The following is a 13539-nucleotide window of genomic DNA, read 5'->3' on the forward strand; positions in this document are numbered from 1 at the left end:
TCCAGTATCCATGCACATTGGAATTGGAACTGAACCTGTATATAGCTTACTCACCTTCTTCTTATTTTGATTTGTTCTACCTCTATCACTCCAGTATCCATGCACATTGGAATTGGAACTGAACCTGTATATAGCTTACTCACCTTCTTCTTATTTTGATTTGTTCTACCTCTATCACTCCAGTATCCATGCACATTGGAATTGGAACTGAACCTGTATATAGCTTACTCACCTTCTTCTTATTTTGATTTGTTCTACCTCTATCACTCCAGTATCCATGCACATTGGAAATATGGAATTGGAACTGAACCTGTATATAGCTTACTCACCTTCTTCTTATTTTGATTTGTTCTACCTCTATCACTCCAGTATCCATGCACATTGGATCTGGAACTGAACCTGTATATAGCTTACTCACCTTCTTCTTATTTTGATTTGTTCTACCTCTATCACTCCAGTATCCATGCACATTGGATCTGGAACTGAACCTGTATATAGCTTACTCACCTTCTTCTTATTTTGATTTGTTCTACCTCTATCACTCCAGTATCCATGCACATTGGAATTGGAACTGAACCTGTATATAGCTTACTCACCTTCTTCTTATTTTGATTTGTTCTACCTCTATCACTCCAGTATCCATGCACATTGGAATTGGAACTGAACCTGTATATAGCTTACTCACCTTCTTCTTATTTTGATTTGTTCTACCTCTATCACTCCAGTATCCATGCACATTGGAATTGGAACTGAACCTGTATATAGCTTACTCACCTTCTTCTTATTTTGATTTGTTCTACCTCTATCACTCCAGTATCCATGCACATTGGATCTGGAACTGAACCTGTATATAGCTTACTCACCTTCTTCTTATTTTGATTTGTTCTACCTCTATCACTCCAGTATCCATGCACATTGGATCTGGAACTGAACCTGTATATAGCTTACTCACCTTCTTCTTATTTTGATTTGTTCTACCTCTATCACTCCAGTATCCATGCACATTGGAATTGGAACTGAACCTGTATATAGCTTACTCACCTTCTTCTTATTTTGATTTGTTCTACCTCTATCACTCCAGTATCCATGCACATTGGAATTGGAACTGAACCTGTATATAGCTTACTCACCTTCTTCTTATTTTGATTTGTTCTACCTCTATCACTCCAGTATCCATGCACATTGGAATTGGAACTGAACCTGTATATAGCTTACTCACCTTCTTCTTATTTTGATTTGTTCTACCTCTATCACTCCAGTATCCATGCACATTGGAAATATGGAATTGGAACTGAACCTGTATATAGCTTACTCACCTTCTTCTTATTTTGATTTGTTCTACCTCTATCACTCCAGTATCCATGCACATTGGATCTGGAACTGAACCTGTATATAGCTTACTCACCTTCTTCTTATTTTGATTTGTTCTACCTCTATCACTCCAGTATCCATGCACATTGGAATTGGAACTGAACCTGTATATAGCTTACTCACCTTCTTCTTATTTTGATTTGTTCTACCTCTATCACTCCAGTATCCATGCACATTGGAATTGGAACTGAACCTGTATATAGCTTACTCACCTTCTTCTTATTTTGATTTGTTCTACCTCTATCACTCCAGTATCCATGCACATTGGAAATATGGAATTGGAACTGAACCTGTATATAGCTTACTCACCTTCTTCTTATTTTGATTTGTTCTACCTCTATCACTCCAGTATCCATGCACATTGGATCTGGAACTGAACCTGTATATAGCTTACTCACCTTCTTCTTATTTTGATTTGTTCTACCTCTATCACTCCAGTATCCATGCACATTGGATCTGGAACTGAACCTGTATATAGCTTACTCACCTTCTTCTTATTTTGATTTGTTCTACCTCTATCACTCCAGTATCCATGCACATTGGAATTGGAACTGAACCTGTATATAGCTTACTCACCTTCTTCTTATTTTGATTTGTTCTACCTCTATCACTCCAGTATCCATGCACATTGGAATTGGAACTGAACCTGTATATAGCTTACTCACCTTCTTCTTATTTTGATTTGTTCTACCTCTATCACTCCAGTATCCATGCACATTGGAATTGGAACTGAACCTGTATATAGCTTACTCACCTTCTTCTTATTTTGATTTGTTCTACCTCTATCACTCCAGTATCCATGCACATTGGATCTGGAACTGAACCTGTATATAGCTTACTCACCTTCTTCTTATTTTGATTTGTTCTACCTCTATCACTCCAGTATCCATGCACATTGGATCTGGAACTGAACCTGTATATAGCTTACTCACCTTCTTCTTATTTTGATTTGTTCTACCTCTATCACTCCAGTATCCATGCACATTGGAATTGGAACTGAACCTGTATATAGCTTACTCACCTTCTTCTTATTTTGATTTGTTCTACCTCTATCACTCCAGTATCCATGCACATTGGAATTGGAACTGAACCTGTATATAGCTTACTCACCTTCTTCTTATTTTGATTTGTTCTACCTCTATCACTCCAGTATCCATGCACATTGGAATTGGAACTGAACCTGTATATAGCTTACTCACCTTCTTCTTATTTTGATTTGTTCTACCTCTATCACTCCAGTATCCATGCACATTGGAAATATGGAATTGGAACTGAACCTGTATATAGCTTACTCACCTTCTTCTTATTTTGATTTGTTCTACCTCTATCACTCCAGTATCCATGCACATTGGATCTGGAACTGAACCTGTATATAGCTTACTCACCTTCTTCTTATTTTGATTTGTTCTACCTCTATCACTCCAGTATCCATGCACATTGGAATTGGAACTGAACCTGTATATAGCTTACTCACCTTCTTCTTATTTTGATTTGTTCTACCTCTATCACTCCAGTATCCATGCACATTGGAAATATGGAACTGAACCTGTATATAGCTACTTACTCACCTTCTTCTTATTTTGATTTGTTCTACCTCTATCACTCCAGTATCCATGCACATTGGAAATATGGAACTGAACCTGTATATAGCTTACTCACCTTCTTCTTATTTTGATTTGTTCTACCTCTATCACTCCAGTATCCATGCACATTGGAAATATGGAACTGAACCTGTATATAGCTTACTCACCTTCTTCTTATTTTGATTTGTTCTACCTCTATCACTCCAGTATCCATGCACATTGGATCTGGAACTGAACCTGTATATAGCTTACTCACCTTCTTCTTATTTTGATTTGTTCTACCTCTATCACTCCAGTATCCATGCACATTGGAATTGGAACTGAACCTGTATATAGCTTACTCACCTTCTTCTTATTTTGATTTGTTCTACCTCTATCACTCCAGTATCCATGCACATTGGAATTGGAACTGAACCTGTATATAGCTTACTCACCTTCTTCTTATTTTGATTTGTTCTACCTCTATCACTCCAGTATCCATGCACATTGGAATTGGAACTGAACCTGTATATAGCTTACTCACCTTCTTCTTATTTTGATTTGTTCTACCTCTATCACTCCAGTATCCATGCACATTGGAAATATGGAACTGAACCTGTATATAGCTTACTCACCTTCTTCTTATTTTGATTTGTTCTACCTCTATCACTCCAGTATCCATGCACATTGGATCTGGAACTGAACCTGTATATAGCTTACTCACCTTCTTCTTATTTTGATTTGTTCTACCTCTATCACTCCAGTATCCATGCACATTGGAATTGGAACTGAACCTGTATATAGCTTACTCACCTTCTTCTTATTTTGATTTGTTCTACCTCTATCACTCCAGTATCCATGCACATTGGAATTGGAACTGAACCTGTATATAGCTTACTCACCTTCTTCTTATTTTGATTTGTTCTACCTCTATCACTCCAGTATCCATGCACATTGGAATTGGAACTGAACCTGTATATAGCTTACTCACCTTCTTCTTATTTTGATTTGTTCTACCTCTATCACTCCAGTATCCATGCACATTGGATCTGGAACTGAACCTGTATATAGCTTACTCACCTTCTTCTTATTTTGATTTGTTCTACCTCTATCACTCCAGTATCCATGCACATTGGAATTGGAACTGAACCTGTATATAGCTTACTCACCTTCTTCTTATTTTGATTTGTTCTACCTCTATCACTCCAGTATCCATGCACATTGGAAATATGGAACTGAACCTGTATATAGCTTACTCACCTTCTTCTTATTTTGATTTGTTCTACCTCTATCACTCCAGTATCCATGCACATTGGAATTGGAACTGAACCTGTATATAGCTTACTCACCTTCTTCTTATTTTGATTTGTTCTACCTCTATCACTCCAGTATCCATGCACATTGGAATTGGAACTGAACCTGTATATAGCTTACTCACCTTCTTCTTATTTTGATTTGTTCTACCTCTATCACTCCAGTATCCATGCACATTGGAATTGGAACTGAACCTGTATATAGCTTACTCACCTTCTTCTTATTTTGATTTGTTCTACCTCTATCACTCCAGTATCCATGCACATTGGATCTGGAACTGAACCTGTATATAGCTTACTCACCTTCTTCTTATTTTGGTTTGTTCTACCTCTATCACTCCAGTATCCATGCACATTGGAATATGGAACTGAACCTGTATATAGCTTACTCACCTTCTTCTTATTTTGATTTGTTCTACCTCTATCACTCCAGTATCCATGCACATTGGAAATATGGAACTGAACCTGTATATAGCTACTTACTCACCTTCTTCTTATTTTGATTTGTTCTACCTCTATCACTCCAGTATCCATGCACATTGGAAATATGGAACTGAACCTGTATATAGCTTACTCACCTTCTTCTTATTTTGATTTGTTCTACCTCTATCACTCCAGTATCCATGCACATTGGATCTGGAACTGAACCTGTATATAGCTTACTCACCTTCTTCTTATTTTGGTTTGTTCTACCTCTATCACTCCAGTATCCATGCACATTGGAATATGGAACTGAACCTGTATATAGCTTACTCACCTTCTTCTTATTTTGATTTGTTGTACCTTTATTTTTAGTATTACACTGATATCGATTACTGCAATGTTGGGTTAGAGCTTTGCAGGAAAGGCATTTCACTGTACTTGTGCATGTGATATAAAAAAAAACTTGAAACTAAAGCTCAACTCCACATTTAATTCATATGCCTACTGCTTGCTAAATCCATTTTCCAACTATAAAAATACTGTTTCTTTGTAGGACAAGGATTGTCCTGAATTGCTTCGTCTTGCTTTTCTGGTTGGCTGGCAAGTTTTACCATCCATTTATTTCAGATCTACAGGAGTGTAAGTTTCACCATGGCGAGGACCGTGGCTATACACTGGCACATATGAATTATTAGAATATGGCATATATTAGTCAATTATTGCATTCTATCCATGCAGGCTTTCATGGGCTACCTGAGACATGAAAAGATAGGTGGGAGGGCATACAGGCTGTCACCAATTTATTAATGCGCAATTTGCCTAAACGGTAATGGAAACAATTCAACCACTTCTGTTTTATGTGAAGTCCTTACGTCCAGCTGTTTTTATCGACACAAGATGCAAAACCACCCTAGCAGGCAACTGTCACATCTATTTTCTGTGTCGACACAGGATAGTTAAATGGAAACTCACCATAGCAGGCAATTGTCGCATCTATTTTCTATGCAAATGTTCTAAATCTCAACAACAAAAATAGTTTATGAAAACATAGCTATTAAGGTGAAGTATTACAGGTGAAATGGTACCACAGGCCACCATGGGTTAGGGTTAGTATTGTATCAAAAACTTGGGATTTCTCCTGAGACTAGCCCTCTCCTATCAAATGACATCAAACACAAGATTCTCTTGATTGTCAACACAGAACATTGGTTTACTAACTACAGCAATGTATATAAAATCTGATCTGTTTGGAGATGGACAACGCATTGCCGTAACATTGTCCTAAATACTAAAGCTTTAACCCTCTATAGAGCGTCTTCCATCAGTCTGGACGTCAAGAGACAGACTGAATCCACAGCACAGACTAACTGATGGGAAGGAATGGTCTACATTGTAACAATCAAAAAACTTCATTTAAACTTCATATATTCTTAAGGAAATATAATGCAAATACTGTGAAATAAAATGTCATTTATATTGTGTGCAAGCAGACTCTAACAAATACACTTTATATATTAAATAGCATTTACATATATGATTAATTTGCAATTATTAACTGACAAATATTATAATAATCAGAATGACATAGGTAATATTACAAATTCTATCAAATATGGAAGCTTTAAAAAATAAACAATGAAGCCGACTGGTCTGGGCAGCAGAGAGAAGTCTGGGCAGCAGAGAGAGGTCTGGGCAGCAGAGAGAAGTCTGGGCAGCAGAGAGAAGTCTGGGCAGAAGAGAGAAGTCTGGGCAGCAGAGAGAGGTCTGGGCAGCAGAGAGAAGTCTGGGCAGCAGAGAGAAGTCTGGGTAGCAGAGAGAAGTCTGGGCAACAGAGAGAAGTCTGGGCAACAGAGAGAAGTCTGGGCAGCAGGTGTCAAGGTTAAAGCAGCTCTCTAAAGAGCAGTCTCTTTCAGGTCATTGAGATTTGGAATGCGTGAGCGTGAGGGCCGTCCGAACCCATGTCCGTTCTGGCCCCCCTTGCCTTCCCTCCCTCCATGTTGCTCGGAGTAAGGGTTTCCCTCAGCTCTGCCAAGGGCCGAGTTGTGCCAGCTGGACTCCATCTGACCAGGGAGGGGGTAGGCGGCCTGCCTGCTCTTTAGCTGGGGGGTGCTGGAGCCTGCGTGGCTCCGACTGGGACCCTCACTGAAACCCGCTTTAGCCGAGGTGGAGTTGGGCAGGGGGTGGAAGCGCATATCAGATGGGGCCGTTTGATTGGAGGTGGAGGAGGAGAGGTGAAGGAGCTTCCGTAGAGACTTGAGTGGCTGGCTCTGAGGGGTAAGAATACGAAATATAACAAACATATCTGTACAATATATGACACAGTGTAGTTATTTGTCTGTCATGTTTTAGCAACAGATGTTGCCTCAGTATAGTTGTGAAATGCTAGGGTTAGCTGGAGCTCTTGAAATAACTGTTCTGACTAAATACAGTTGAAGTCGGAAGTTTACATACACCTTAGCCAAATACATTTAAACTCAGTTTTTCATAATTCCTGACATTTAATCCTAGTAAAAATTCCCTGTTTTAGGTCAGTTAGGATCACCACTTTATTTTAAGAATGTGAAATGTCAGTATAATAGTAGAGAGAACTATTTATTTCAGCTTTCATTTCTTTCATCACATTCCCAGTGGGTCAAAAGTTTACAAACACTCAATTAGTATTTGGTAGCATTGCCTTTACATTTTTTTAAACTTGGGTCAAACATTTCAGGTAGCCTTCCACAAGCTTCTCACAATAGGTGAATTTTGGCCCATTCCCGCCTGACAGAGCTGGTGTAACTGAGTCAGATTATCAGGCCTCATTGCTCACACAAGCTTTTACAGTTCTGCCCACACATTTTCTATGGGATTGAGGTTAGGGCTTTGTGACGGCCACTCCAATACCTTGATTTTGTTGTCCTTAAGCCATTTTGCCACAACTTTGGAAGTATGCTTGGGGTCATTGTCCTGACTGATGTCTTCAGATATTGCTTCAACATATCCACATAATTTTCCTGCCTCATGATGCCATCTATTTTGTGAAGTGCACCAGTCCCTCCTGCAGCAAAGCACCCCCACAACATGATGCTGCCACCCCCGTTGGGATGGTGTTCTTCGGCTTGCAAGCCTCCCCCTTTTTCCTCCAAACATAACGATGGTCATTATGGCCAAACAGTTCTATTTTTGTTTCCTCAGACCAGAGGACATTTCTCCAAAAAGTATGATCTTTGTCCCCATGTGCAGTTGCAAACCATAGTCTGGCTTTTTTAATGGTGGTTTTGGAGCAGTGGCTTCTTCCTTGCTGAGCGACCTTTCAGGTTATGTCGATAAAGGACTCGTTTTACTGTGGATATAGATACTTTAGTACCTGTTTCCTCCAGCATCTTAACAAGGTCCATTGCTGTTGTTCTGGGATTGATTTGCACTTTTCGAAACGAAGAACGTTCATCTCTAGGAGACAGAACGCGTTTCCTTCCTGAACAGTATGACAGCTGTGTGGTCCCATGGTGTTTAGACTTGCGTACTATTGTTTGTACAGATGAACGTGGTACCTTCAGGCATTTGGAAATTGCTCCCAAGGATGGATCAGACTTGTGGAGGTCTACAATTTTTTTTCTGAGGTCTTGGCTGATTTTTTTGATATTCCCATGATGTCAAGCAAAGAGGCACTGAGTTTGAAGATAGGCCTTGAAAGATAGGCCTTGAAATACATCCACAGGTACACCTCCAATTGACTAAAATTATGTCAATTAGTCTATCAGACTAATTGAAAGCCATGACATCCATGACATCCTTTTCTGGAATTTTCCAAGCTGTTTAAAGGCACAGTCAACTTTTTTATTTTACCTTTATTTAACTAGGCAAGTCAGTTCAGAACAAATTCTTATTTTCCATGACGGCCTAGGAACAGTGGGTTAACTGCCTGTTCAGGGGCAGAACAACAGATTTGTCAGCTCGGGGATTTGAACTTGCAACCTTCTGGTTGCTAGTCCAACTCTAGCCACTAGGCTACCCTGCCGCCCCAACTTAGTGTATGTAAACTTCTGACCCACTGGAATTGTGATACAGTGAAATATAAGTGAAATAATCTGTCTGTAAACAATTGTTGGAAAAATGACTTGTGTCATGCACAAAGTAGATGTCCTCACCGACTTGCCAAAACTATAGGTTGTTAACAAGACATTTGTGGAGTGGTTGAAAAACAAGTTGTAATGACTCCAACCTGAGTGTTTGTAAACTTCCAACTTCAACTGTGGATGGCTGTTTCCAGAAACACCCACCTACACACCTAACCCTAACCAGAAAACCAACACCCACCTACACACCTAGCCCTAACTGGAAAACAAACACCCACCTACACACCTAGCCCTAACTAGAAAACCAACACCCACCTGCACACCTAGCCCTAACTAGAAAACCAACACCCACCTACACACCTAGCCCTAACTAGAAAACCAACACCCACATACACACCTAGCCCTAACTAGAAAACCAACACCCACCTGGCACCTAGCCCTAACTAGAAAACCAACACCCACCTGCACACCTAGCCCTAACTAGAAAACCAACACCCACCTACACACCTAGCCCTAACTAGAAAACCAACACCCACCTACACACCTAGCCCTAACTAGAAAACCAATACCCACCTGCACACCTAGCCCTAACTAGAAAACCAACACCCACCTGGCACCTTGCCCTAACTAGAAAACCAACACCCACCTACACACCTAGCCCTAACTAGAAAACCAACACCCACCTGCACACCTAGCCCTAACTAGAAAACCAACACCCACCTACACACCTAGCCCTAACTAGAAAACCAACACCCACCTACACACCTAGCCCTAACTAGAAAACCAACACCCACCTACACACCTAGCCCTAACTAGAAAACCAACACCCACCTGGCACCTAGCCCTAACTAGAAAACCAACACCCACCTACACACCTAGCCCTAACTAGAAAACCAACACCCACCTGGCACCTAGCCCTAACTAGAAAACCAACACCCACCTACACACCAAACAGAAAACAAATATCCACTTACAGTGGCTTACCCTCGTTTGCATTTATTCTATTGTGATGCCTTACAACCTGCAATTAAAATATATTTTTGGGGGGTTTGTATCATTTGTCTACTACTTTGTCTCCTACTCAACATGTCTACTACTTTGAAGATGAAAAATATGTTTTATTGTGAAACAAACAAAAAAATGGAAAACTTGAGCGTTCATAACTATTCACCCTCCAAAGTCAATACTTTGTAAAGCCACGTTTGAAAACTTGAGCGTTCATAACTATTCACCCTCCAAAGTCAATACTTTGTAAAGCCACGTTTGAAAACTTGAGCGTTCATAACTATTCACCCTCCAAAGTCAATACTTTGTAAAGCCACGTTTGCAGCAATTACTCCATGCGACTTGCAGCTGTATGTCTCCATAAACTTGGCATATCTAGCCACAGGGATTTTTGTCCATTCTTCAAGGTAAAGCTGCTCCAGCTCGTTCAAGTTGGATGGGTTCCGCTGGTGGACAGTAATCTTTAAGTCATACCACAGATTCTCAATTGGATTGAGGTCTGGGCTTTGACTAGGCCATTACAAGACATTTAAATGTTTCCCCTTAAACCACTCGAGTGTTGCTTTAGCAGTATGCTTTGGGTCATTGTCCTGCTAGAAGGTGAACCTCCGTCCCAGTCTCAAATCTCTGGAAGACTGAAATTTCCCTCAAAATGTCCTTGTATTTAGCGCCATCCATCATTCCTTCAATTCTGCTGATGGAAACATCCCCAAAGCATGATGCTGCCACCTCCATGCTTCACTGTTGGATGGTGTTCTCGGGGTGATGTGAGGTGTTGGGTTTGCGCCAGACATAGCGTTTTCCTTGATGATCAAAAGGCTACATTTTAGTCTCATCTTACCAGAGTACCTTCTTCCATATGTTTGGGGAGTCTCCCCTATGCCTTTTGGCGAACACCAAATGTGTTTGCTTATTTGCTTCTTCAAGCAATGGCTTTTTTTCTGGCCACTCTTCCTTAAAGCCCAGCTCTGTGGAGTGTACGGCTTAAAGTGGTCCAATGGACAGATACTCCAATCTCCGCTGTGGAGCTTTGCAGCTCCTTCAGGGTTATCTTCGGTCTCTTTGTTGCCTCTCTGATTAATGCCTTCCTTGCCTGGTCCGTGAGTTTTGGTGGGCGGCCCTCTCTTGGCAGGTTTGTTTTGGTGCCATATTCTTTCCATTTTTTAATAATGGATTTAATGGTGCTCAGTGGGATGTTCAAAGTTTCTGATATTTTTTTTTATAACCCAACCCGGATCTGTACTTCTCCACAACTTTGTCGCTGACCTGTTTGGAGAGCTCCTTTGTCTTCATGGTGCCCCTTGCTTAGCGGTGTTGCAAACTCTGGGGCCTTTCAGTACAGGTGTATAAAAACTGAGCTCATGTGAACAGGTGTATAAAAACTGAGATCATGTGACACTTAAATTGCACACAGTTGGATTTTACTTGACTAATTATGTGACTTCTGAAGGTAATTGGTTGCACCATATCTTATTTAGGGGCTTCATAACAAAGGGGGTGTAAACAAATGCAAAGGGGGTGAAAACATATGCAAAGGGGGTGAAAACATATGCAAAGGGGGTGAAAACATATGCAAAGGGGGTGAAAACATATGCAAAGGGGGTGTAAACATATGCAAAGGGGGTGAAAACATATGCAAAGGGGGTGAAAACATATGCAAAGGGGGTGAAAACATATGCAAAGGGGGTGAAAACATATGCAAAGGGGGTGAAAACATATGCAAAGGGGGTGAAAACATATGCAAAGGGGGTGTAAACATATGCAAAGGGGGTGTAAACATATGCAAAGGGGGTGTAAACATATGCAAAGGGGGTGAAAACATATGCACAGGGGGTGAAAACATATGCACAGGGGGTGAAAACATATGCAAAGGGGGTGAAAACATATGCAAAGGGGGTGAAAACATATGCAAAGGGGGTGTAAACATATGCAAAGGGGGTGTAAACATATGCAAAGGGGGTGTAAACATATGCAAAGGGGGTGTAAACATATGCAAAGGGGGTGTAAACATATGCACGCACCACTTTTACGTTTAGAATTTGTTTTGTATTCACCTTTGTGTAATATTTGGTTATGTCCATTACATGAAATCCAAATAAAAATCTATTTAAATTACAGATTATAAAGCAACAAAATAGGAACAACACCAAGGGGATCAATACTTTTGCAAGGCTACGCATCTAACCCTAACCAGAAAACCAACACCCACCAAACCCTAACCAGAAAACCAACACCCACCAAACCCTAACCAGAAAACCAACACCCACCAAACCCTAACCAGAAAACCAACACCCACCTAACCCTAATCAGAAAACCAACACCCACCAAACCCTAACCAGAAAACCAACACCCACCTAACCCTAATCAGAAAACCAACACCCACCAAACCCTAACCAGAAAACCAACACCCACCTAACCCTAACCAGAAAACCAACACCCACCTAACCCTAATCAGAAACCAACACCCACCAAACCCTAACCAGAAAACCAACACCCACCAAACCCTAACCAGAAAACCAACACCCACCTAACCCTAATCAGAAAACCAACACCCACCAAACCCTAACCAGAAAACCAACACCCACCTAACCCTAACCAGAAAACCAACACCCACCTAACCCTAATCAGAAAACCAACACCCACCAAACCCTAACCAGAAAACCAACACCCACCTAACCCTAACCAGAAAACCAACACCCACCTAACCCTAATCAGAAACCAACACCCACCAAACCCTAACCAGAAAACCAACACCCACCAAACCCTAATCAGAAACCAACACCCACCAAACCCTAATCAGAAAACCAACACCCACCAAACCATAATCAGAAACCAACACCCACCAAACCATAATCAGAAACCAACATCCACCAAACCCTAACCAGAAAACCAACACCCACCAAACCCTAATCAGAAAACCAACACCTACCAAACCCTAATCAGAAAACCAACACCCACCAAACCCTAATCAGAAAACCAACACCCACCAAACCCTAATCAGAAAACCAACATCCACCACATCCTAATCAGAAACCCCCCCACCTACACACCTAACCTTAACCAGAAAACCAACACCCACCAACACACATAACCCTAACCAGAAAACCAACACCCACCTAACCCTAACCAGAAAACCAACACCCACCAAACTCTAATCAGAAACCCAACACCCACCTAACCCTAACCAGAAAACCAACACACCTACTGCCCTTTAAGGCTGTAAATCTTCCAATATTGTCCATGCCAGACTCCTAGCATTCAGACTTTATTTCAACATTAACGATCTAGAAAAATATCCATTAAGCAGTTGACATTGCTCAGGGGATAGGGTGGGTTGCAGGTTAAGGGGCCAGGGTTTTTCAGAGACGTAAGAAGAGACATCCCACTCGCTGTTTGTTTATGGTTCATTTACAGTCAATGAACTAAGCAGACCATACCCAGCTGCTATCGCATTGGTGTCTATGGGAGAGCCACCCAGTTAAGTAGACCAAAACTGGCAGCTTGAGTGAACCATCTTAATTTATACACCATATTTGGCTTTACCTGAGAGTGTGCATCAGACATTTTTTCTGATGGCCAGTTTCTCTCCCGTGATTGTTCTCTGTCTCTCTCCCGTGATTGGTCCCGCTCCTGGTTCCGGTGGCGGCTGCTCTGATGACCCGATGAACGGGCGGACTTCTGGACGACCACGTGATCTGCCCCGTCACCTGGGACCTATCCCCATACAGAGGTCAGACGTTAGACTTCACCACTCAGCCCAGAACATTCCGAACGCAACCCCAGAACATTCCCAACGCAACCCCAGAACAT

The 13539-nt window shown here is 41.1% G+C and overlaps 1 protein-coding gene across 5 annotated transcripts in view; it reads right to left on the reverse strand.

Annotated features, from left to right (window-relative positions):
* Window positions 1–5456: 5456 nt before the first annotated feature.
* The window catches only part of LOC109884074 (cyclin-dependent kinase-like 5), a 238138-nt gene continuing 230055 nt past the window's right edge, over window positions 5457–13539 (reverse strand). For 3 of the 5 annotated variants that reach the window (XM_031822239.1, XM_031822238.1, XM_031822242.1), the window contains 2 exons: window positions 13273–13443; window positions 5457–6936 (listed from right to left, as the gene is read on the reverse strand). In XM_031822239.1, coding sequence (XP_031678099.1) covers window positions 6562–6936; window positions 13273–13443 — 546 coding nt within the window. In that variant the 3' untranslated portion in view covers window positions 5457–6561. Of the gene's footprint in view, window positions 6937–13272; window positions 13444–13539 lie in introns of those variants that run through there. The other 2 variants (XM_031822241.1, XR_004209619.1) reach the window with 2 other exon arrangements.

Source organism: Oncorhynchus kisutch, linkage group LG4, assembly GCF_002021735.2.
Source record: "Oncorhynchus kisutch isolate 150728-3 linkage group LG4, Okis_V2, whole genome shotgun sequence".
In the NCBI taxonomy this organism is placed as follows: Eukaryota; Metazoa; Chordata; class Actinopteri; order Salmoniformes; family Salmonidae; genus Oncorhynchus; species Oncorhynchus kisutch.